Source organism: Marmota monax, unplaced genomic scaffold, assembly GCF_021218885.2.
Source record: "Marmota monax isolate L192 unplaced genomic scaffold, Marmota_monax_Labrador192_F-V1.1 WCK01_AAM20220418_F8-fsc00008, whole genome shotgun sequence".
Lineage (NCBI taxonomy): Eukaryota > Metazoa > Chordata > Mammalia > Rodentia > Sciuridae > Marmota > Marmota monax.
In genome coordinates this window covers 3,928,890-3,956,222 of record NW_026694432.1, presented here as the reverse complement: position 1 = coordinate 3,956,222, position 27,333 = coordinate 3,928,890, and the positions used below count along the sequence as shown (strand labels likewise).

The following is a 27,333-nucleotide window of genomic DNA, read 5'->3' as shown; positions in this document are numbered from 1 at the left end:
CTTTTTGTTAATGGTTCTTGTTGAGGGATTTGATCTCTGGACTCTTTCTATTATGTTAGAGCTATAATGAATGACTAAAATTCCCTAAACACATTGTGTTTCTATTCATCTATTCTCTTGCACATAAAGTTCATTTTCATTGGTAGTGGTAGTTATCTTCTAGAAAAGTTGCAGCAAATATTGAACTAGTGAATACTAAACTGCTGTTCCTAGGGGAAATGCAGGGTTACGTTTCTACCAGACCTTTTTTTCAATCACATTTTTGTCAACTGATCAATATAATACATAATTTTGTTTTATGCATGTTTTTGTTTAAAAATATTATTTAATGCATATTGTTCACTCACTAACAGCACTACTTCAAGTCATGCTTGAAGGAAGCAAGTATATATATATATTTACTTCATAAGGCATACCACAGTCTCCTTGCATTTAAGAACACCATAGCACTTTATCTCTAGGCCTTGGCGACATTGAAACAGTAAAATCACCAACAAAAAGTATAAACATAGGAAAAATGTGGCATTAAATATACTATAAAAAAGACACTTGTTTATAGTATAAGACCTGAAACAAGAAAGCAGTGTGTTGCATTGTTCAACCTCAGCTGTAAATGTGTACTGAGTGACTCAAATTTTTACTTCTGTGAACAAGTGAGTGAATGACTACAAAAGCCTCCCAAATATAGACTTTGGAGTTACAAATAAATTTTACTGAGCATGTGAATTTGCAAATACGGAATTTACAAATTAGGAGGACAGGCTATACTAATGCTTTAAGCTAAGTACCCTCTTCTCTTTCTCAAAAATTTACCTGGCCAACTCCTATTTGTCCTTCAGGACTCAGCTCAACATCTTTGGGAAATCTCAACTGACCCCAGCCTTGGTTGAATATATACTTAAATATGTACTCACAGTAGTCATTTGAACCTGTTTCTTATTGTTTATTAGGCTGTTTACAACTATTTATACCTTAAAAAAAAAAAAAAAACCTCAGCTGGGCGCAGTCATGCATGCCTGTAATCCCAGCGGCTCTGGAGGCTCAGACAGGAGATTCGTGAGTTCAAAGCCTCAGCAACAGCGAGGTGCTAAGTAACTTAGTGAGACCCTGTCTCTAATTAAAAATAAATAAATAAAGCTGGGGATGTGGCTCAGTGCTTGAGTACCCCTGAGTTCAATCCCCGGTACCAAAAAAACAACAACAACAACAACAAAAAACAAAAAACAAAACAAAACAAAACTTCCATTTTTTTGGTAAGACCCTTAAGGAAAGAAATTATATCTTTTTGGTTTTAAATCTATTATGCTATGAATTTTGTGTCACCCTAAAACTTATATGGTGATACTTAATCCCTAATGTGGTGGCATTAATTGGTGGAGCCTCTGAGACATGATATGGGCTCCACTCTCATGAATGAAATCAGTGTCTTCACAGAAGATCCAGGGTAGCTTGTTTGCCCCTTCTGACATGGGAAGACATAGTAAGAAGGCAGGATGTATGAAACAGAGAAATGAATGTTCACTAGACATCAAGCCTGCTAGTGCCTTGACTCTGTACATCCAAGCCTCTAGAACTGTGAACAATAAATTGCTGTTGTTTGTAAGTTATCTAGTTTAAGGTATTTTGCTATAGTAACCTGAATGGACTAAAACAGAATCCAAGACTTAGTTTCATAAAAGCAGCTTAGTAAACATTTGTGGCATTAATAATCTTCAAAGAAAAGGGAGAAGATTCCCTATAATGGTCAAGAAGAAATAGATAAAAATTTAGAGGTTTTTATGAATACATTTCAACTACTAGTTTAAAGACTTTTCAAGGGAAAATACGATTTTATGCTTTCCAAACTGATAGCTTTTGTTTTAAAAACTGCATTAACTTCAACTTACATTGTGGTAAGGACAGTGCTTTGTTAAGTGATGAAATACATTTTCTTGTTTAAGTCACTTTGAATTACTTTTAAAAATGCCACTAAAAGCATCTTAATGGACAGTTACCTTTATATATAGAAACATAGTTAAATATTAATTTTATTTTTATACCTATTTTGGTTTAGGACAAATGCCATTAGAGATGCCATTAGAAAAACACTCAAGAGTGCTGCGCTCCCTTTGGAAACAACATGAAACTCTGCTTCACCACCATCCATTCACTGTTTGGGCCCAGGCCAGTAAAGAATTGCTGTGTTAGGCTGACTTCATTAGTCACTCCCAGCATCTCTGAAGGTGTATTGAAGCTAAAATGGAAAAGGTTGCAATTCAATCTTCCCAGTTTCATATATAAAACCCAAGGACTGAAGTAAACTTCTTGATATACCTGTCTTCCCAGGTACTTTTTTTTTTTTTTAAATATCTTTATTTATTTTTATGTTGTGCTGAGGATTGAACCCAGTGCCTCACACGTGGGAGGTGGGCACTTTATCACTGAACAACAGCCCCAGCCCTCTTCCCAGATACTTTTTGCATTAAAAATAATGGCCAGGCCAGGAATAAAAGTGATTCTTTTGTGTCCAGATTTCTGGTTAAAGAGAATTTGGAAATCAAAATATATCCCAAACATGTGAAAAAAAATCTGTCTTCTCATACTAAGAACCAATTTCCCTTTGATTCTTCATACAATGCCATTTATAAGGAGATGGGAAATAGCTGATGTTGCCTCTTCTTGTTAAACAATCTCATCCTCATCTCAGAATAGTTAACTCCATGACTAGCTACTGGAATCCTCAGATTGCCTCAGAAGAGACTAATTATCTCAAAGAATTTCAGTGTAGTCTACTTTCACCTGATATAATCTCTGCCCAAATTGCTCATTTTCTGTGTGAATGTAAGCAAGGCCACAGTTTATCCTATTCTTTTTGCATGAAAGGAGTGAATACCTGCTTGTCCCTATTTTGTTACGGAGTCCAAGCATAAATGGCAACTAGTCAGTACTAGGTACTATAGCCTATCAATTATTTCATAAATAATTTTTAAAAACTCCAAAATAGAATTGAATAGGAAATAACAAGCCATAAGGCATCATACATATTTAGGGTGTGTCACTGTTTTCAGAAACTTATCTCAGTTACATATAGCATTTTAGACCATTTTCTGTTGCTATAACTGAACACAAGAGACTGGGTAATTTATAAAGAATAGGGGTTTATTTATATTTAGCTCATGGTTCTGGAGGCTGGAAAGCCCAAGAGCATGGCACCAGCATCTGGGAGGGCCTTCTTGCTGCATGGTAATATAATGGAGGACATCAAATGAACGTGATGAGACAGAACAGTGTGCCATCATTCTTATTATACCATCATTGGAGGTCCTATTTTTTATGACCTCATTTAATTCTAATTACCTCCAAAAAAGTCTACCTCTATATACCATTAGCATTGGCAGATTAAGTTTCAATTAATATACCATTAGCATTAATCTGGGGATTAAATTTCAATGCATGAACTACTGGGGGACACATTCAAACTACAACACATATGTCTGAATGTGATTACTGAGTCATTATATAAAACATTCCTTACTGTGGGTTCCAGGCAAAAGTTTGGAAGCCATGTGGTGCCCAGGTCACTGATCTTTGGTCCTAAGTACTGAACTACTCAGCTCACGAACAACTGTTGAAAGGTGTAGCTTCAGAAATAATCACAAGTACTTCCTCTAGCATAGTGCTCTCTCCCACAGCAAACTCCCACTGTTTGGCTCATTCTGAACTTTGTGACTCCCCTCTGAAGAAAAGAATATCCTCTTAGTTCCACAAACATGACACACCTATTTTTAGGCATTTTGCCTATTCATGCTAAACAATCTCATCTTTATCTCAGAATAGTTAACTCCATGATTTATAAGGAGATGGGAAATACTGGAATTTGATTGCCTCAGGAGAGATGCTAATTATCTCTCAGAGTTTCAGTGTAGTCTGCTTTCACCTGATGTATTCTCTAGCCAAACTGCTCATTTTTATTTTAATTCATTTGTTACTTGAGTTTTCTTTTCAATGATGACATCTTTCCCAAATAAACTGAATAAACTGCAGACACAGGCTACAAGACCCAATGACAACAATAGCTCCTTATATATATGAGATGCATAGTCAACATTCTTTATTTAATTAATTAATTTATTTATGTGGTGCTGAGGATCAAATCCAGGGCCTCACACGCGCTAGGTAAGTGCTGTACCGCTGAGCCACAACCCCAGCCCTGTCACATTCACTCTTTAGGAATTAAGGCCTACTGAACTCTAGCCAACTTAGGGACTGGAAAAGTTTATATTCTAGGCTTCTTTGCCTGGCCAAAGTATTTAGCTTACTTTACCACCTGCTCCTAAGCTACTCTAGAATAACCACCACTAGGTATGATTTCCAGATTTGGTTTAGCATAGTATACAGCGCTACATCCCAAGGCTGCAACTGTAAGTTTATTAACTCTATTAAATAAAACAAAGCTCTCACAATCTAATAAAAAAAACAGGTTATCCATTTTTCTTGGGGGTTGGATGACACTCCTTTTTTATGATACCTATACTGCCTCATAGGAAAACACCAACTCAACAATTTCCAACTCCCTCTACACTGCTCTAACTTGGAGGAACTTTGTTCATTTAAAGAAGGGTTAAAATTTTAAATATTTGGCAAATGCATAACTAATACATATTTTAAATGTATTGGGATCATAGTATGCAAAAACCTCAATTTAAAAAATTAGCAACCTGAAGTAAATTCACTACCCTCATAGCTAATACAGAAATAAAATCACTGCTACCTGCTTATTCATTTCTGTGATGTTGAGCCAGACATCATTCAAGCCCAGCTCTCCAGACTCAATCTTCTCAAGTTGTTTCTGTTCACTGAGTAGTTCTTCATTAAGTTTGGGTATTTCCTGGAATGAGCTTTTCTGATTAGATTCCACTAAAAGGAAAAAAAAAAAATCATAAATAGAAATAAGCTTCCCTCATGATTCCAAGATGAAAAAATAATCACACAGTTGGAAAGAAGATAAATTAATAAAAGTTAACTCTGGGATGATAATGATCAAATTCATATTACCAACTCCACTGTTATTTTATATACTAAATGCATATATTTAACACTAAGCCCTCATTTCAACTAGACCAACTAGAGCTATTTTACTACTGGCATTGCAGTTTTTTTAAGTCAGGTAGCTAAAAAATAAAAAATTCATGGAAAGGAGTTAGATATGAAACTCTGTAACATTTTGATTTTGAGCAAATTATTCATATTCTTTGAACTCAGTTTCCTCATTTGTAATACAGTGATAAGATGTACTTCCCAGGATTGTTAGAATTAAGTAAGAGAATAGATATAAAGTTTTTAACACAGTTGGCCAAGCACACAAGAAGAGATACATAAATGCTTAGTACTGACCAGCTCAAATAAGGAGTTTTTCAATTAATCAATGAAGATTTATAAAGCTTGCTCCATTAATGCTCAAGTGACATCATACAAGTTATAGTTTTAAATGCAAGGGGTTTTATCACTTTTTGAAACCGTTACGAGGACTGAGGTTTTTAATATTTTTCATAAATAGCAAAGTGTTTTCTAAAATCCGATATCAACCCAAAAGCTCCAGATGAAGTAGAAGATAAAGGATCATGCTAGGTGAAGTACAGGGTGATATTTGGCCTTTTCTTTAGGAAACAATATCTCCTGAATGGTTGAGAGATTTACCAGCATGAAGGCAGAGTCCTGAGAGAGTGCTTTCTCTTCTTTAAAAAGCATTTTTCCTTCTAATGGAAAATAAAATATTGATAATGGCTGGTCCTTCAGAATAAAACCTACTTTTTTTTTTTTTTTTTAGGTCATAGACCGCATGATTAGTTATTACTTACTTTCTTTTAAACCAAAAACTGATACAAAGGACCAATAAAAAACAATTTACTAAAATGTAAACTCCAAGATTGGGTCATATTCATATCTGTGTAGAATATACCTGGCACAGGCTGGGTTGTGGCTCAGTGTAGAGTGCTTGCCTAGCATATGTGAGGCATTGGGTTTGATCCTCAGCACCATATAAAAATAAATAGAAATAAAGGCATTAAAAGGAAAAAAGAGTCAACTCTTAAAAAAAATTATACCTGGTACATTTCAGGCACTCCACTGTGTCTACCTCTTCAATCTAACAAAGAAAATTTCAAGAAAGAAAGCTCCTCAAAATGCTTAGCAACAAAAACTTCCCCCCTAAAACTGAGGTGGTATTTCATACATGCCCAATATATGAAAATTTAGAAAAATGAAATTAGATATTTTTATTTATCTTTCAAAAATATTTGCTGAAAGATTTCATTTCAAGTAATAGACTTCCTTAAGTACTTTAATGTGGCATTTGATTTACACATGGGTTGCAGGAATATACCCATCTCATATAATAAAAATATTTTCCCATTTAGTCTAAACTAAAGAAGCTCAAAGCATGTTACTGAATTTCTTACACATTTTCAGTAAGATTGTAAAGAAAACCCATCCATGAATGTTCATATTCAGGTGGTTGAAAATCCCAAAGAAGGAAAGTTGTCTTTCTTTTCTGAAGTCAGTATGCATTAAGTAGGAATTAGAAGTGGAAGAGAAAAATAAGACAAACACAATAACCTAGGTTACAATTATTAACTAATGAATACATAAAAATGGTAAGTTCTGAAAATAATATATCTTGAGGACTGTATGAATTAAAAGGGGATTGTAATCATTATATAATTTAGGCTTTTTAGGAGATACAAGCTAAGCAGACATACTTTTATTACATAAATGGGAGGAAGTGTAGCAAATAACTTACAATTACTAATTCATGTTCTTTCAATATGGAAAGCAACTTGTTTAAAATTTAATATGTTAATTCTCAAAAGAATTACCTAGTTGATTTTTTAATATATAAGATTAGGAGATGGGGGTTGGGGATACAGCTCAGTTGGCAGAGTGCTTGCCTCGCATTCACAAGGCCCTGGGTTCAATCCCCAGCACCACCACCAAAAAAAAAAAGATTAGGAGATGGAAATTTATGCACTGTACCTTAGGAGCAGAACATATGCTAATAGCAATATTTATTTATACAATGTCTTTACAACTTGCAATAAAATTTATGTAACCATTATTAAACAAATTATTATTGAACCTCTACCATGTGCCAGTCTTGCATTTGGCACCACTGTATATAGAAGACCCTAAATTCTTAGTCTAGAGGAAAAGTGAGGCATTGATTACTATATAGTGTGACCAACGTTAGAGGAATGCCCAAAGTGCTTGGGGGTACAAATACATTTTTATGAGAAAATGAAGGCTCAAAAGGAATAAGTGACTTGTTTAAATTTTAGAGCCAGGATTCAAATTTTCTTTTCTGAGGGTCAGTACTCTTTTGAGTATACTCCAGAGGTCTCACACACATCCTAATACCCTCATTAGCACAAGATATTTTAAAGTTCTATATATTAAATATCAATTCACTACTTTGCCTGTATAGTCAGAAAAGGAGATGACTGATATATTAATACCATCCTTCTCTTCCAAATTCTTTTCCTAATGTTTAACACTTTAGTGACAAAGGAGGATAACTTGGAACAGAATTTTTCTTAGAATAACTGTGGAGATCTTTCAAAGTACCTGCTTCTGGAAAAAGGACACTGAGCCAAGAGTTTTAAGGCCAGCTAGTACTTTAAACTCAAGGATCAAGTTATTCCTTGATCACAAAGGAAAATGCCAAGCCTATCTGTTTTGCTATTTCAGATATTTTAGCCTCACAAGCTCCTTGGAAAATTTACTGAAATAAAGAAAGAGGGGCTCTGAATTTCTCAAAAAAGTATTAAACCTTGATAAGATGGTGGTCTTATTTGAGTCAGTGAATTCCACCATGTCCTTGAAAACTAAAAAGTAAGTTAACTTATTGAAACATATTTAAAGCAGAAGCATAATTCAAAGAAAGATTATTTAAGCTTCATAAGAGTGACCCCATTTAGTCAAGATAATTGGTTTTCACAAAAAAACTCTTGGGCAAGCAGTCCACAATAGTCTAGCCTATGGACTGAATGCCCCAGGCTCCATCTCTTCTCTATCATCTTTCAGAAGTCCTGCTTTCAGATATTGAGGTAATGGCATTTCTGTTGTAGCAAATCAAAGACATCAAAAGAGGTGGATTGCTAAATCCAAACCTACTTCATTTAGCTGGCTGACAAATGTAGTCAGGATCCCAGGGGAATGTTGCTCAGTGTGAGAAAGCCAGCTCCATGGTCCAGGGCATAATCCTTGGCAGCTCCTAAATACACTCTTTCCAGAGATTGGTATTAACAAGTGCTCACTAAATATTTGTTAACTAATTTACTGTCATGCCTACCACATGTCCTACATTCTCCAAACTAAGAAATTCCTTGAAAAGCTCAGCTAAGGTACAAATTACCTGGGTATCTTATAAACAGAGACATAGAGCATTTAGAGAAAGGAATCCCTAGAGGGCAGCACTGAGTAATGTGTTGAAATGTATAAATATATAATTGCTATGTGTGATCAAAACAAACTGTGGCACAAGCCTATGAAGTCCAACTAATTATGGAGAGATGATTGTACAGACAGGAGTGGTCAGTGGTTACTTAAGGTTAAACACTGTTTCTGAGAACCTTGTTTTCAATTTATAATTACTACTTACATATGAAGAATACACTGGCCTTAGAAACACTCTGCAATACTGCAAGGACAACCAGTAAGCCAGAGAAAAAACAGAGCTTGACTCTCATTCTTTCTTATATTATTTAACCAGCTGATAAATCATACAAGTCAGGATGATTCTGGCAGAAAATTATGGTTTACCCAATGCAATCCCTGAATCTGAAGAAAACCAAAGTGAGCATTTCATAATTTTTTCCCCAAAGCAATATCACTAGAGACATGACTATCACACTAAAGGTTAGCTATCCTTAGGTCAGGTTCAGAACCTGAAAACTGCAGGCAGCAAGAAGAAGCTGGGGTGAAGAAAAGGTCAAATGTTGTGATCTCCCAGGCTTAAAATAGGAGTAAGAACTCTAATTCCAGTTCTGAAGCCAGCTTTCTTCGTGACCTTGAGAAAGACTGTGATCAGTTTCCCCGTGTGATAATGCTATCAAGGTTATGTATTTGTGATTAAGTTGAAACTAATTCCTTAGTTTAGAAAATTAACCCATGAAATCTAGAACCAAAAATTTCAGTGTTGCCAACCAGATATTTAGGTTAAATGTGGTGGAAGCTACCATGCAAACAAATCTGTCAGAAAAAATAATTTGAATGTGTAAAATACAACTTCACAATTAGAATATATAGTGCTTTGTATCTTGAAAAGTCTCTTTAACCTTGACACTCTTTCATGAGACAGATACTTCTCCCAGCTGTATATTGTTCAAGGTAGGTACTCTTTCGGTTATTGAAAGCTCTTCATGAATATATAATTTAATTCAAAGAATCAGGGGTTTCCTAAAATTTTAAAATTATATCTTTAAAAAAAGTCTTCCTTAAAACACATAATGCCACAAACAAGCAAATAAGCATTGATAAGGATAAGAGGGAAATCTGGGTTTTTTTTTGCTCTATGCTTGAAAGCTGATAAATATGCAGAAAACCAGCTCATCTGGTATTTCTACTAAACTTCTCTTAGATTACTGGCCCAAATTAATATCAAAGAAATCTATGGTTATTTGGCGAAATGTGTATAGACTTACACAAGCATTGGCAACAGTGATTCAATATACTAGTGGTTATACACATGAACCTGGGCAGCAAGGGGCAAGAGGACCTGGTACAAATGTCAGGTCTGCCACACGTAATCACTGAACAAGTTACTTAATCTTTCTAAGCCTCTTTGATTTTAAGAGCATAAAAATAATAAAATGATTTATTTGTGACATGGCATATAGTAGGCATTCCATAAATGTTGGTTATTGTAGTTGCTTATTCCTATGTTTCTACATGTTTTTTCATAAGAGAAAATAATTTGATAGAAACACCTACCCTCCTTCTCAACTGTTCCTGTAAGATAGAAGGAATGAGCCTTCTATCGCCACTTCACTTAGTGGCGTCCAGGTCATACATGGAGGTTAACCAAGGCTCAAGGCTGCTCTTCCTTTCTGTACTCTAAGAGTCAACTGCAATGTCCTGGTGGACAAGTAGCATCTAAAATACTGGTGGATAAGCACTGTCTTTTGTTTATCAGTTTAAAAAGAGATAACTGGTCAGGAGCAGTGGCACTCCCCTATAATCCCAACAAACTGGGAGATTAAGACAGGAGAATTATAAATTTGAGGCTAGTCTTAGCAACTTAACAAGACCCCATTTCAAAATAAAAAATAAAAAAGGATGGGGAATGTAGCTCAGTGGTAAAGAGTCCCTGGGTTCAATTTCCAGTACCTATCTCCAAAACCAAAAAACAACTGTTGTAACATTCAAGTTGACAGCTGGAAAAGAGTATAAACATACTGAAAAGAATGTACAATTGCTTTATCAGAATGGGCAAAACTCAGCATGGTCCAATTTGTCCTTGAACCTGGAAAAGAGTTTCAGATTATACTCGGAAAAGGGTGACCACTTACTTGTTCTAAATCTTTCCTTGAGAATATCCAGATCCTCCTTCAGAGCAACTTGCATCCACACCAAGCCAACACAGGCCACGACACAGGCCGCGAGGATGACAAAAGCACAGAGAGGATAACAGATCTTGCAGCATCTTAAGTAGTCTCCCCTATCATAAGAATAATGCCATCAACATCAATTCAGGCAAGAGGTCTTTGGAGAAAAGCTTAATTAGAAAAGTATAAAACCAGTGGTTTTCTTCAACTATCACCGCACTGTAATGTACCTATTTTTCACTTTCACATATAAGTTCGCTCACTCCAGGGGACCTTGTTTCAGTGTATAGGAACTTCACAAACTTTTGAACAAGTTTTACTGCAAATGGAATGAAAGAAATAGGATCTGTAGGGTTAAGTGGACACCTGGTGCACTCTAGTTTATTGGCTCAGAAGGAAGGAAACAAATAAGCTAGATTTCATACCAAACTCATCCAGACCTCAAGGTCTAAACTAACCCAGTAGGGTAACTATTCTAGAATTAACCCATCATTAAACCTTCATACCCCAAACACAAGTTTAAGTACCTAATCTGAAAAAGTCACTAGAAACCATACTCTTCTTTAACAAAACAACAACAACAACAAAGGGTAGACATTCTAAATAAAAACACAAAGGACCCAATCTCTTCTGGCACTCCAACTTTCTGCCTAGCTCTTGCTTTCAAATCCTCAGAAAAATTCGCTTTTCTTTTAGTGTGTCTTCTAACAGGGTCCCTTTACCAGGTTCAGCTCCAATTTCCAACATGCTCAAAGCTCACTACTTGTTCAATGACTGCGCCAACTAAAAATAGTTTGGGGAAAAGTTGCCTTTTTGTCCTTCACCCTCCATCTTCTCTTAAGTCTCATATTTTCTATAATACATCCCTCACCATATTCTCCCACCAAGATTTAGACTCATATATGAGTACAAAAAATAATTAGCAGTTTGAAGATAGTCTGGACTCTCCTACATTCTTTTTTAAAGGCCTAATCCCAAAAGTTTCTCTGCCCCTCTATTCTTAGCCTCTTTAAATCTCCCAGGGATCCTGGCACATTCCCCACGTCCACAACCTTCACCCTACAGGTGGGGCTCTTCTTTCAATACCTAAAGACTGACCTCCAACTTATCCTTTATTCAGGATCTGAACATCTTTTCTCCCTCTTTGCCTTCTAAGGTTTACCTTTTTTCTTCTTATAAACTTCCTTCTTCTTCCCACTGATTTGTCCCATTGGTAGTGCAAGGAGATGGCTCTCACCCTCCCAGCCCTGATCTCTGCATTTACTCACTTGACAAAGCGAGAGCGATTTCCAACAACACCGAATTCCTCTTCCTCCTCTGAGCTGGAATCAGAGTCTGAGTCAGGAGGCTCAGTGCGAAGCAGACGGTGGCTGCTTGAGCCTTTCTTGGGCTTCTTTCTCCGGCTGTCCCCAGACAAACCGATCAATGCATTAAGCTCTCTGCGCTTTTTCATCTTCTTGTGCGGGGTGGGTGGAGCACCCACTCCTGAGCTGCCAGGTTCGTACCCAACGCCCAGTTCTCTTGTTGCTTTGGAGCTACTACCTTCCAGGGTGGGAAATCCTGGGCCAGAGCCCCCTGGTCACTCCCACCCAGGGGCGGGACTGACCAGATCCGCTGGGGGCTGGAGAATGGAGCCCAGAGGACACTGGAACTCAAACGGGTGGGGAAGTCACATAGAGATGGCCGAGGCGCTGATGATCCAAATGGCTAAAGCCCGGGTCATGAAGTGTCTGTCGGGTAAGAGAGTGGAAAGGGGGCAACCTTTATCTTCCCAAAGAGGAGAAAAGCTACGTCAAGAATGAGAGATTCTCAGCTCTGGTAAATAGGCAATATTTCTAAGAGTGCTCCAAGAGATGGGGAAGGACACCCAGAATAGATACTTTGAACGTCTGGGACAGGACTTGTTCTTGAAAAGGGTGGAGAAGAGGCGATGCAGAGCAAGACAGTGGGAACTAGCTGGTTGGAGAGGTGGCGGCAGGAGGGGGTTTGCTCCGCCGCACTACAACCCGGAACTCTGCCCGGGCGACGAGAAAAAGCTCCGGCCGGGAAGGCGGAGGGGGTTTGGGATGATCACCGTTCTCTGGCCTCCGTCCTGAGTTTGAAGGGAGTCCGGGTCGGAGGGCCTGGCGCGACAGCAGCTAGTCCGGTGCCTGGGAGACCCCAGCCCTGCTGTCTGGGCCGGGGGGCGGTACTCAGGGGGCGACCGTCGCTCCCCCCACCTGAAGCGCTCCGGCTGAGTTTGAGGTGTTGCGACACGGACGACTTCAGCTACTCACACACGCCGCTCCCACTCCAGCCGCGACTTCGGCCCCCGTTCCGGCTCCAGCCGCGGCTGCTCCCGACGCGCTGGTGGCGACGGCGGCGGCGGCCGCGGGCACCAAACCCGGGCCATCGCTCCAGCCTCAGCTCACTTCCCCTTTGGCAGTGGCCCCCGGCACCGCCTGCCAGTAAGCAGGGCCCCCATTGGTTGCCCGCTGGGTGACGTCACGGAAGTGGGTGCGAATGGTGGCCGGGAGGCGGGGCTTTAGAGGGGTGCGGGCTCTAGGCGAGGGTTGGGTCGGGCCTGCAGGTTAGGGAGGCCCCGCCCCCAGGAGGGCCGCTGGAGATCCGCAGCTCCTTTGAGGCGGGGTGGAGTTTTGTTTGCCGAGGAGTGGTGGCGGAATAGGCTGAGCACCCGGCTGCCAGACCTGCTTGGAAAGTTTGTTAGCTGTGCAGGCCGTCGGTAGCCAGCCGGACTAACCTAGTCTACAGGATCCACCCCTCTGACTCGCAAGCCGTTCATTAAAAGTTTGGGCTTGTTTCGGATTAATCATCTGGTTGAACACATTCATTCAGTGTTTATTGAGGACGACATTTCAAGAGCTATTCTAATGCTGGGGATACAGCAATGAGCAAAATAACCAATGTCCTTGTTTTCCTGAACAGGGTTGCCAGAATTAGCAAGTAATATTATACGGGACACCCAGTAAAGTTTAAATTTCAGATAAACAGGATTTTTTTTGCTATAATCAACATCTGGGACTGAAAAATGATGCATTGCTTATCTGAAATTCAAATCCAACTGGACAGCTTGTATATTTTATGTTTATCCTAGCAGCCCACACTCTAGTGGGAGAAGATCAACAACCAGCAAACATATTCATGTCAGGAGGTGATGAATGTTATGAACAAAATGGAAACATGATAAAGTAATGGGGAATGCCTCTGCCGTGAGGAAACCTTTGGTCAGAAGTCCTGAAAAAGGGAGAGAGTGAACTGGGCAATAGCTGTAGGAAAGAGTGAGCAGGAAGACTTGGTATGGCTGGACCTGGAAAGCAAAGAGAGTGGTAGGAAATGAGGTTGGAGAGGCATTTTTGACTATTCCTAAACTCCCTAGGACCTTACCAAAGGACTTTGGGAAACCATTGGGAGCTTGAAACTGACAGGAGACATATTTTGACTTTTTAGTTTTAAAAGAAAAGATCACTTCAGTTACTGTGTGGAAAAAAAGATCAGGAAGAGTGAGGGACTCAAGAGACCAGTTTGCTTCAGCCTAGTTAGAGATGATGATGATAGGTGAGGGCAGCAGCAGTGGAGATGGTGAGCATTCTGGATGCTTTTTCAAGACAGAGCCAACAGTATTTGCTGGTGGATTAGATGAAAGGCATAAAAAAAATGACCCATGGGTGACTCTAGAAACTTGAGGTGGAACATCTGGAAGAAGGGCATTTCCATTTACTGAGGTGAGGTGGGGCGGCGGGGAGTATGGGACAAGCTTGAGAAGCTTGTCAATTAGATATTGATATATCCACTGGGAATTCTGGGCAGAGTTGGGACCTGAAATATAAATTGGAGAGTCATGAGGCACAATGACCCTTAAAATGAAGTGCTTTGAGCTATCTGAAAGACAAAATAATTTTTATACCCTTATTCCTTTTGTGGCAATTATACTGCCTTTGTCCAGAGATTTCCACCCAAAGTCTGCCTGATTTGTCTTTAAGCGTTTAGCTCAGAGGTATACACCTAATAATAATGACCCATAAATATGTCATGACTGCATAACTGCGTTAAGTGTTGCATAGAAGTATGGGCAGAATTTTGGAATCCAGAGATCTGAGATTAAATCCCATTTTAAACTAACTCTGTTCATATGGAAGCCATTTAACTTTCCTGAGCTCCATTTTCCTCCTCTGTAAAATGGGGATAAATACTTCTTTTGCAGGACAGACAAGGAGAAGGTGATTTTGACAGTGCTTTTGAAGCCCAAAATCATGGTGCATTTGTTCCATTTTTATTGTCTCTGTTTGTAAAGCTGTGCTGTACAAGTACAGTAGCCATTAGCCACATTTGACAATTTAAATGTACATTTGACTTATTTAAAGTGAAATATAGATCTTATAATTCCATCATCTCAGAAAGTTTATTGGACTGCTCTGTATTGTGCTTCTTTGAAAGACTGGAAATGGACAGGTGATTTCAGGAACCATTTCACAGTCACATCTTGTGGTCATCTGAAGCCCCAGGCAAGAGAGGTGGTTGTCAGGAGGAAGGGTCCGGTGTTGTAAATGCTTTGTTCTTCCCATGGAAACTGGGGACTGAGGAACCCAGGGGTATGGGGTAGGACAAAGGAAATACCACTAGGCTGAATGACTTCTGGTCACCCAGATCTCACCCTCTCTGTAGGTGGAGGCTATGCAGAGCAGGCTGTGCCCTGCTCTGAGTTACTTCATGATGTATAGAACAGTAGTTTTCAGATTGTGCCTAACCCAGAGTTACTCCATTTTAAAAAGCAGTCGTTTGCCCTGACTTACTCCATTTTTTATACCTTTATTTTATTTAATTTATTTGATTTTTATTTTTATGTGGTGTGGGGAATCTAACCCAATGCCTCACGCATGCTAGGCAAGCACTCTACCACTGAGCCACAACCCTGTCCCCCAGCTTACTCCATTTTGAGGTTAAGTGCTGAGGTAGAATGAGTCTACATCTTGTTTGTATGAGTAAACAACTACTATCTGTCTAGCACAACCATAAAGCACAAACTGATAAATTCATTGTGGTATTAAAAATAATCACCTGTGAACTTACTGAATTAATCAGAAACACATGGATGCATAGATGTATCAAACTCATATCAGAAAAAACAGGCCCATGAGCTTATTAAAATACTTGAGTACCAAATGAAGCAACTTCCCCCACTTGAGGCCTATAAAAGGAGGAGCACCCAAGATGGGACACAGTGGCACACTAACCCTGTCATTTGGTCATTTGTCAAGAGCCTTGCCCAGGAAAATCGCCATAACGACGAACCTCCAGTTCTCTATCCTGGGGCTTCAGCACAGTCTGGTTTCTGCTGCCTGTGAAGACCATGCACAGCTCACTCCAAACGGATATCTCAAGCTGACACTCTGAAACTGCCCTCTGACCCCTGGCCTAGAATAAGTTCCTGCACTTTGACAGCTCTTCACTTAGAATAAGTAATCTTGATCTGATCACTTACAGTGATTCTTTGCATTGTATCTGCTCAGACTTTGCCCTTAGTTTAGCCTCCTGAACCTCTAAGGCTGCCTTAACCCTTTCTTAGCCTTTCTGTAAGATATCCCCCTATGTGACTTGAGTATTATAAATATTAGTAGTTAAGATTGGAATAAAAGAACCTGTGATTGCCTGACTTATGTCTATCAGGTGAGCACCCTAATATTCAGTGAACTTCCGCTCCTGAAAGTGGTGTAGCTATGAATTTATGGTTATTCAATAAATTCTGACATTGTGGAAAGACACAAACATGCTGGGTCTATGTTAATGGCATAACTCACAACAGAAACCTTCCCCAGGACTGGCCAATGAACTGGTCATGTGTGGAGAGGATGATGCTTATGCTGTGACCTGTCCCTCAATCCTTCTGTCTGTTTGTCTATGCTCTGTAGATCATGCCCCACCTATGTTGGGTAAGTATCCTCCAGGATCTGAGTCACTCTGTGAATGCTGCTGACCTGGTATTTCTTTTCTCTCAGGAGCTCCTGGGTGCCTCTCTGGGCTCCTCCTTCAGACCTGGGACCCTCAAGACCAGGGATGGAGCCGATTCCCTCAGATCTGGGGCTCCTGTCCTGAGAGGTCCATTCTGTCTTCCCACATCAGGACTGCCCAAAGTGGTGACCCTTCTTTTGTGGATGTTCATATTATGAGACTGTGCCTGGGGAGCCCTGTTAACCTATTCAAAACTTGCTTGAAAAGCAGTAGGAGCTGGGGGTAGTCACTTTACAGTTCTGATGCTTTAGCATTCCTGTCCATGGGATGAGGAAAATAATACTCCTTTCTGCTCAGTGTTGTCTGGGGGAGGGAATGGCATGAAAGTGCTTTATATGACTTCAGGTATCATTAGGTTGAGTGATTGTCATCTGCTGAATACTCATGGCAGCTCTCTGGGGAAGTGGGGTGAATGATGATTTTCTTGTAACTCAAAAGTCACATCCTATGTAAGTTGCAAAGCTAAATCCCGAGACCTGTACTGCCAAAGATTACACAGAGTGCTTTCACCTAGGAAAAATGAGGTGGAATGGGCAGCTTGCCCAGTTGTGGTCAGAAGTTGCATGTAAGTCTCCTGGTTCCTGGGCTAAAGTTCTTTATGATCTCAAAGTTCTCTCTCACTCCTGAGATATAATTCTCTGAATGCTGCCACTTGGCAGCTGTGTCACCTTGGACAAATTACTGAGCCTCTTTGAACCTCATTGTCCAGTTTTTTGAAGTGATGGTAATAACAGTACTCAGGACTGGCTGCATGATTTGTGTGGACAAATGCAAATGAAAATGGGGAGGCCTCTTGTTAAAAAAAAAAAAAAAGCTGGAAAAAGGCTTTTGTCCTCTTTTCTGTGATTTTTTTAAACCTGTCATGCTGTTTATTATTCACTATCTAATGTTCTTCCTTGGGCCTGGTAGTACAGGCAGGCCATCACAGCGGCGTAGGTCCCTGTCCCATAACTTGGCATGCACACCTTCCTATCTTCTTCCTGTGCCTGCATCCAGACCCCACAGAATCAGGGGATGACAGGGAGTAGAGTTTGGCAGGGGGCTGGGTGGACAGATAGCTAAGAATCCATCTTAGGTATGGGGAGGTAGGAAGGAGAAAAGAGACAGGACCACACGTGCGCTGAGGCTCCAGATACCCAGTGTGTGCTCCATTATTCCATCAGACTTCACATTTGAAACACAAAGATACAATGAACATGCTGTTCATTTAATTATTTTCAAGTGTTCACAACAAGCAAACCTGCTTAACTAGGAAATTCTATTCACTGTCGATATTGAGCATCAGGAAACAAGCTCTATTTTCCTTTATACAAGGTCAACCCAATTTAAATTGCTTTCTAGTGTCTCATATAGTTTTAAATTTATTGATGGTTATTTTATAATTTTTTTCCGAGTTCTCAACACCTTAGAAAGAAATTTATCTAGACATGGAAGTTTTATTTATTAAAATAATTGTAATAAATTACTTTACCTTAAAAAAAAAGAAGATACAATGAATAAGAATTTCAAGAGGGCTACGCCAGAGCATTAAACCTGACTTGTGAGCACCCTTCTGACGATGCACTCTGTGCAGCTGCACTGGTCACATACTTGTCAAACTGGTCCCAATGGTACTGGGCTCACAGAGTGTGCAGAGAGAAGTAATATGCCTGACACATAGTAAGTAAATGCCTAGTAAATGTCAATTGTTCCATTAATGCAATTATAAATTATTTAATATGATGTATAGATTTATCACATATGATTTTGATGATGTTTCAATTGTGGGAATACATCTCCATTTACCTAATAGGAAGTGCTGCTTATACTTGCTAGAAGATCCCTCTTTAGCATTATCTTTCTTGATGCTTTGCCATGGTTGAAGGATGAGGAAGGAACAGAAGTGAACATTTTTAAATACTTAGGTATCAGGCATTTTTGTGTTAATCCTCACTACAATAAGTTAATCCTTTCTAGGCAAGCATCTTATTCTTGCTCTAATGGAGAAAGAAATTAATGTTTCGAAAGTGAGAGAGGCTTCGCCCAGGGACACACAATAAATCAGTGTTAGATGCTGTGGCTTGGATCTGGATTAGTCCACCTCTGAAGCCTAATTTCTGCACTGGTGTCCAGCACCATGTGGCAGATCCCATTGCCTGGTGCCTTTGTCTGCAGCTCACCGGAAAAGGGACTGCCAGCTGAAGCCTGTCATCTCTCCTGGGATGGCCTCATTGGTTTTTCCCGAGCCCCTTCCCATCTTTGCTCCTGCACCAGCAGCTGCATCCTGTACCCCAACGAAGGGTCTGAGGACAATGGGAAGGGGAAGGATTAGGTGGTAGGAAAGGGACCAAGCACAAAGATGAACAATGACTTTTTCCCCCATGGGTCCTAAGCAGCCGGAAGCAACAACTGGTTCCCAGCATTATTGTGGGACGGGGTAAGGACTACCCCTGGCTGGAATTCTCCTATTCTAGGCACAGCCTCCTCTGAATTGCTATAAGCATTTTCGTGCCACTGCTTGTTGAGGCCTCAGTTTCCTCACCTATAAACTGTTTTTAGTGTCCAGAACAGAACCTCGGGCAGGGGAGAATGAAGGGTTGTTTGCTGACTTGAACTATTGGAGTAGATGAAGCCAAAGAGTTTCCAGGCATTGTTTTTCTTGGTGATTTCTATCCATCCATTCTTCTGTCCCCAAGAGAGCCCCTACTTACTTTTGAGGCCTTGTGTGCTGTCCTGGAGTACAATAATACTCAGACTCTACTCACCAAAAGTTCCAAGGAAGCAGGCAATGCCCATCCCCACTATCACAGGGTAAATGTCGCAGAAAGGCTTATAGAAAAGAGCAAGACTGGAGTGAGTAAGTTTATTTTAGGATGAGAATAATAATCCTGGAATGAAAGGATCTTACCATGGCCTCCAGCCTACCTACCCTGGCCTCCTCGGGCTTTCTTCCCCTGGGGTCTAAGCTGGAGAGGAGGCTTCAAGAGGCCCTGGAAGGAGCCCTGGGCTGCCATCATTGGGTTTGAGTTTCAGTCTCTACAACTCACTAGCTGTGTGACCTTAGGCAAACTCCTTTTTCCTCTCTGACCCCAGCTTCTCATCTGTAAATTAGAACTAATGATCACCTCCTGGCAGTGTCTGAGGTAAGGATTACATTTAAGTGGTAGACTTTCAAGGGCTTCAACAGAATTGCTAAGTGCACTAGTTGTACTGGGAGGCCAGCCTTGGAGAAACCCCATTTGAACCAGGGAACTTAGTACAGTCTGGAGAGATTTTGGGATCAGAAAAAGAGAGTTCTACTAAGGAAGGGCCTGATGTGTGTGTGTGTGTGTGTGTGTGTGTGTGTGTGTGTGGTGTTTGCTCCTTCTGTGCATGCTGCTCCTTCCAGCAAGCCTCAATGTTTGTGGATGATGGAGTGAATAGGAGACTCTGAGTCATCAAGGCCCTGTGAAGGATCCTAAGAAAGGCTTCCTGGGCCCTCCTGAGTTCTCTTCTGAGCTTTGGTCCAGTAGTATACAGCTCTGACTGATATCCCCCGCCTTCTCACTGGAGAAGACTAGGGAGACAGTAAAGGCAAGTGCAGCCTTGTGCTGCCCTCTGCTGGTTTCCTGAACAGCAACACTTTATACATGAGTTCCTTCCCATTCACATGCAAAGATCCGCCCATGTTCAGCTCTGTGTAGGTCCACCACAGATACACATGATCAAATTCTTGCTGCTTAAGGGCTTGTGTGTGCGTATGTGTTTGTAGACACATACATACACACATGTACAATAAAATTGTGATAATCACCATGAAACAAGATGCAGAAAAGATAAAAATGGTATGAAGATAAGTTTTCAAATGGTGACGATCTTTAATTCATGGATTACCTAATTCATTAACCGCATGTTTATTCATTACTTAATGTGTTACAAGCTCTAATATTTGTTCTGGAGCTACAAAAGGGGAGAGATTTCATAAGAATCCTTGCCTGCCTGGAGTCTACATTCTAATGAAGGGAAACAATAAATAAGACAAGTATGTTTATATGGTGTTGAAGGAGAAAAATTAAGCAGGGAAGGAGGAAAGGGAGTACTTTTGGGATGATCACAACTCCTGAAGTAACATTTGAATAAAGACCCAAGGGAGCTGGGCTCAGTGGTGCACACCTGTAATCCCAGCAGCTTAGTAGGTGGAGGCAGGAGGATTTCGAGTTCAAAGCCAGCCTCAGCAACAGTGAGGCACTAAGCAACTCAGTGAGACCATGACTCTAAATAAAATACAAAATAGGGCTGGGGATGTGATTTGGTGTTCAAGTGCCCCAAGTTCAATCCCTGGTGCCAAAAAAAACTTCCAACCAAATAAAAGAAAATAAAACCCCCCGAACAACAACAACAATAACAACAACAACAAACAAAAACCCAAGGGAGAGAAAATCTGGCTTCTGAACATAATTGAATACTGGTCCTGTAATTCTGTCTCACACAGATAACTAGAAAACTGGATGAATATAAGAAACAACTGTTTAGACTTGGGACAACAGTTAGCACAGGGCTGTGATCCCTAAGAGAAAGAAAACCAACAAAATTGAGCCTGATGATCATTGACCTTTCTCCCTGAAGGCACTTTCTGGCAGAGCAGGGAGGGGAACCCAAGTAGAGAATGGGAGCCTTTCTGTGTTTAAGACAGAGACATTGACATCGGAAAGACTGAGAAATTAGAATTGCAGGGAAGAGTACTAGAAAGGAAGGAGTTATTTGGAAAAAGGACTCCCCTGAATCGGTCTAAAAAGTTATGCATATGTAGAGTAAAAATTCATGAGCGAAAGCAAATAATAACTACTGGGAAGTTCTAAACTGAACAGCTTGTGGGATTCAGTCAGGGCTGAGAAACGTTCAACTACTAATTGGCTGAGTGGAGAGAACTTGATGAACACCTGGAACATTCAGTAGAGATCTCAGAAGGGTCATGGTAGTAGGGCTAAACTACCCTTAGAGTAAAAATCCATGAGTCACTCAAATAAAGCTTAACAATAGTTTCAAAAGGAAAAGGGTTGATTCATAATAACTTAATTGCCTACCTAAGTGAAACAAACTCCAACAGAACAAAAATTTGGACCCTCAACAGTAGGACATTTACAATATCCAATGTCCAATAAAATGACTAGAAATGTAAATAATCCACAAAATATGACTTATAATCAGGAGGAAAGTCACTCTATAGAAATAGATGCCAAAATGACAAATGATGGGATCAGCAGACACAGATTTGAAGCAGCTATTTTAATATATACTTACATATTAAAAGATTTAAATGAAAACATGAACCTAATGAGAAAAAAAGTGAAAGTTTCCAAATGGAACTTCTAGAATTTAACAGTATAGTATCTGAACTAAAAATGCACTGTACAGTTTACCAGAAGATCAGATACTGAAGAAAAGATCAGTGAAGTTGAAGACATGATCATAGAAAATATCCAAACTATTGGGGGGGGGCAAAAATACTAAACAAAACAACAACAACAACAAAAAATCCCCAAACCAAAACTGAAACAAACAAACATAAAAAAACAAGCCAAACTAGAATTATATACATCCAGTGAAAATACTCTTCAAAAGTGAAAGCAAAATAAATACATTTTTAGACAAACAAAAGGTGAGAGAATTCATGTCAATAGCTCTGCATTATATGTTAAAAGAAATTCTTTGGACTGCAGTAAAATAACACTAGCTAGAAATTTGGATCTATACAAAGGAATGAAGAGTACTGGTAATATTAAATACAGAGCCATTTTTCTTGGTTTAAATTTTTTTTAACTGACTAAAGCAAACAACAACAATGTATTATGGGGTTTATAACATGAAGAAGTAAAATATTTGACAATACAGGGTAGGATGGAGAATACTGAAGCATATTGTTTTCTTCAATATGTGTGATGGGGTACACTTTGGTTTGAAGATAGATTGAATATTTATTGTAAATCCTGGAGAAACTACTAAAATTAAAGATTTATGACTAATAAGCTAATGTCAGAAATAAAGTAAAATAGTAAAAATCCAATCCAAAGATGGCAGGGAAAGAAGAAGAGACAAACTAAAATTTCAGGGAGTGGCCAAAATTACTTAAAAGATTTATAGCTTTAATTACTTATGTTAGAAAAGAAGAAAGGTTGAAAATCATGTACGTTAATTTCTACCTTAACATGCTAGCAAAAAAGAGAAGTTTAAACTCAAATAAACAAAAGGAAATTATGACTGTCTGAGAGGAAATCAATCAAACCGGAAACAAAAAATTAAGTCAAAGGCTGGTTCTCTGAAGATATCAATATAATTGATATACTTCTTGCTAGACCAATGTAGGGAAAACAGAGAAGTCACAAATTATCCATATGAGAATGAAAGAGGGAATTTCATGACATAGCCTTCAGACTTGAAAAGTATGAAGAGGTAACATCTTGAAAAAACTTTATTCCAATAAGTTTGACAACTCAGATGAAATGGACAAATTCCTTTAAAAATCACAAACTGCCAAAGCTTACTCAAGAAAAAAAAAGTATGGCCTGAATCACCTTATATCTATTAAATAAGTCAAATCTGTAATTAGAATCCCCCTGCATAAAAATAAAAGAAAAACCAGGCATAAAATAAAATTAAAAAAAGGAAGAAATAATACTAACCTAACACAATTTGTTAAAAAATATGGGCAGAAGGAAATTAATCAACTTATTTTTCGAGCTTAATATTATCCTGACATTAAAACCAGATAAAAACATTACAAGGAAAGCAAACTATACATTGTGTTTGCTTAGGAAAAAAAGATGTAAAAATTTTTAATGAAAATTAGCAAATCAAAACTATTAACATACAACATGTCGTGACCAAATGGGCTTCATCCTAGGAATGAAAGATTGATTTTGCATTTGAAAAATCACTATAATTACAATGTGATAAAATAAATGAGGAAAACAATGTAATCATCACAATATTTGCAAAAAAAATGGCTTTAGACAAACTTTTCCATAGAGGGAGAAAAAGGGAATCTATGAAAAGCCTATAGCTAAGTATCATACTTAATGCTGAAGGTTAAAATGCCTTTTCTTTTCTTTTTTTTTTTTTTTAGTACCAGGGATTGAACTCAGGGGTGCTCAACCACTGAGCCACATCCCCAGCCCTATTTTATATTTTATTTAGAGACGGACTCATTGAGTTGCTTAGTGCCTTGCTTTTGCTGAGGCTGCAATCCTGCTTTCACTACTTTTTAACTTTCAGTACTGAGGATAGCACCTAGTGCCCTTTATTTATTTTGAGAGGTCATGCTAAGTTGCTGAGGCTGACCTTAAACTTCCTGCCTTCTTCTCTGAGTTCCTGGGATTATAGATGTGCACCACTGCACCCAGCTCTGCTCTCACCATTTCTATTCAACGTTGTACCAAAGTCCCAGTAAGTTCTATAAGCCATAAACAACAACACCCCCCTCTGCAAACAACAACAACAAAACCAAAACAAACCGAAAATTCTAATATAAAACAAAACTCCCAAAACAAAACCATATAGATGGATATGAAGAAGTAAAACTGACGTTATTTACACATGATATGATTATACAAGTAAAGGCTCTTTTTAAAAAAAATTTTTTTTTAGTTGTAGGTAGACACAATACCTTTATTTTATTTATTATTTTTATGTGGTGCTGAGGATTGAACCGAGGGCCTCACATATGCTAGATGAGTGCTCTACTGCTGAGCCACAACCCCGGCCCAAGTAAAAGATCTTAAGGAGTCTTTAATAAAACTATTAGAACTAATGTTAATTTAGCAAAGTCATAGGATAAAAGGTCAATGTATAAAAGTCAACTGTGTTTTTATGTACTAGGAATGGAGTTACCATTACAACTCCTAGCAATTATAAAATAAAATAAAAATACCCCAATTTACAATAGCATAAAAACATGGAATATTTATGGATAAATTTCACAAGCTATGAAAAATCTGTGCATTGAAACTACAAAATATTTCTGAGAGACTAACATAGGTTCTAAATAATTAACATGTATATTATGGTCATAGGTTGGAAGATATTATTAAGATACCAATTATTCCCAAATTGATCTATAGATTCTATGCAGTCTTGAGCAAAATGCCAGTAGGTTTTTTTCTTTTTTCTTTTCTTTTTGAAAGAAATTGAAAATATAAGCCTTGTCAATTAAAATACATTGCTGTGTATGAACATGCATGAAACTAAGATAGTAAAAAAAATTTTGAAAAAGAAGAAAAAAGTTGGAAGATTTATATTATTTGATTTCAAGACTTAACAGAATATAACAGTAATGGAGATGTGAAGGAAGCAAGGGACCAAATCACACGGAAATCTGGGGAGAAAGTACCTCCAGCAGGGAGAAGAGAAAATGCAAAGGGCCCAAGGAGGGGGCACATCTGGAATGTTTGAGGAGCGATGAGGATACCAATGTGGCCACACAGAATGAAGGATGTAGAGAGTAGCCAGAGATGAGGTCAGACAGGTAACAGAAAGGTAATTTAGGGCTATGCAAGACCTTGTAAAGATTATGGTTTTTATTCTAAGTGAATTAGGACGCCATTAGAGGGTTTTGATAAAATGAATTATGTGATCCCTTTTAATGTTTTCACAGTATCACTCTGGTTGCCAGCTCTAGAATGAAATAAAAGGGAGCCAGGGCAGAAGCAGGGGAGTATTTCAGAGGCTACTGCAATAACACAGAGATGATGGTGGTGTGGATCAAGGTGGAGAGGATACCATTTAATTGATTTTATAGACACATTTTGAAAGTAGAGCTGACTGAATTTGTTGATGAATTAGATATGGGATAGAGAAGAGAAGAGAGGAGAAGAGAGAAAGAAAGGAAGGAGAAAGAAGAAAAGGAAGGAAAGAAGGAAGGAAGGAAGTGAGTGAGTGTTAAGGCCCAAGTAACTGGGAGGCAGAGTTGTTAAGTATTGAAGATGGGGAAGATGGTGGAAGGAGTCATTTTGGGAGGAGTAGATCAAGCATTTTGTTACAGACATATTAAGTTTGAGATGCCTACTGGACATTCAAATGGATCTGTAAAGTAATTAGTTTAAGATATTGAATCTGAAGTTCTGGGTAGGGGTTTAGGTTCCAAATATATTTCAAGCCTTAGGATTAGATTAGATCACTAAAGTGATGAATGGAAATAGAAGGACATGAGTTCCATGGACTGAGTCCTGGGGATCCTCCAATCCCTAGCTTAGGTTCTTGGGAGGGACCATCAGAAGTAGGTAGCTTGGGCACCAGCAAAGGTGTGTAGGGACAGACACTATCAACAATGTTAAAACTAAGGATGTGGAGGTCAAGAAGGGCCTCAAATACCAGGGTAGGGATATCACTGAAGTGTTTCTGAAGAATCAGAATCATGGTCAGATTCACAATTTTTTTTTTTTTTATTTTGGATTGAACCCAGAGGCACTTTACTACTGAGCTACACCCTCAGCCCTTTTATTTTATTATTATTATTTCTTAAATTTTAAGACAGGGTCTAACTTAGTTGCTTGGTCCTCACTAAGCTGTTGAGACTGTCCTTTAACTTGAGATCCTTCTGTTTCAGCCTCCTGAGCCACTGGGATTACAGGTGTGTGCCACCGTGCCAGGCTCAGATTCACAATTTAGAAATGTTGCTTGGCAGCATTGAGGGAATGAAATGAACTGAGGGAATGAAATGGTTAGGGTGGGACAGAGCCCTTGGGCAGGAAAACCAGGCAGGAGGCAAGAGCAACAATGAGGTCATTGTATCAGGCTAGATACAGGCCAATGATCTCCTGATATGGTGTTTCTCTGTCTCTGGGATCCTGCAGCATCAAAGTCTCCAGGGATTTGTCTGCCAAAGATTCCATTTTGATCTTCCTGGCTTGGCCTGAATGAAGAGAAGAGGAGAGAGGAGAGAAGAGGAGAAAGGAGGAGAGAGGAGGAGAGGAGAAGGGAGAGGGGAGAGGGGAAAGGGGAGAGGGGAGAGGGGAGAGGGGAGAGGGGAGAGGGGAGAGAAGGTGTTGAGGGTTCTGTCCCTGGTGCTTGTGTGTAAGTTCCCATTTCCACCTCTGGAGGGCGCACCGACATTCCCATCTCAGATCTCAGGGTTAACAAAGAATCAACAAGCCCAGCATCATCCCATGTATGGCGTTTGTTTCTGGTAAAAGATGCTTGGGGATGTGTGTTGGCTTCACCTCTTCACCTTCATAGATCTCCCCATATTGTAGTTGTTTGACCAGACAGACTGAGAAAGTCTTCCTATCTAGGGAACTGGAGGGCTCTGGCCTAGTCACTTCCCAAGGTTCCACCCCACCCTTATGAGTAACACCATGGAGGTGGCTCAGGGTTTGCCTGGCTCCTTAGTTTTGTTTCTCATAGTGAACTAGTTGTCTTTCTGCTCAGTAGCTAACTGCTGTAAACTGTAGGCCCAAACATTCTGTCATTTTGTCTTTGCATGTTAACTTTTTCTAAAAAGTCCCTTTATGCTTCCTTTATATGGATAATCCTAGTGCCATTCCATGTTCTAGTGAGGTGTACCAGTTTCAGAAAGCCTTCACTGACCCCTCCTAGGTTGCTTAGGTGTCTCTTCCTCTTCCTCCTCCTCCTCTCTCTCCCACTTCCCCCAGGGCTGAGGACTGAACTCAGGGCCTTGCACAAGCTAGGCAAGAATTCTGCCACTGAGCTAAATCCCCAGTCCCCCTCCTCCTCTTCTTAATTGACACTACGCACAAAATTAACTTATCTATAGTTTTGGCTCCTGAAAACTGTC

At 39.4% G+C, this 27,333-nt stretch overlaps 1 protein-coding gene across 3 annotated transcripts in view; it reads right to left on the bottom strand.

The window, feature by feature from the left end:
• The window catches only part of Efcab14 (EF-hand calcium binding domain 14), a 36,117-nt gene extending 23,106 nt beyond the window's left edge, over positions 1–13,011 (bottom strand). The window contains exons 1-3 of one of the 3 annotated variants that reach the window (XM_046468981.2): positions 11,849–13,011; positions 10,545–10,693; positions 4,751–4,896 (exon numbers count right to left, since the gene is read on the bottom strand). In XM_046468981.2, coding sequence (XP_046324937.1) covers positions 4,751–4,896; positions 10,545–10,693; positions 11,849–12,033 — 480 coding nt within the window. In that variant the 5' untranslated portion in view covers positions 12,034–13,011. The remainder of the gene's footprint in view (positions 1–4,750; positions 4,897–10,544; positions 10,694–11,848) is intronic. The other 2 variants (XM_046468980.2, XM_046468982.2) reach the window with 2 other exon arrangements.
• Positions 13,012–27,333: the final 14,322 nt, after the last annotated feature.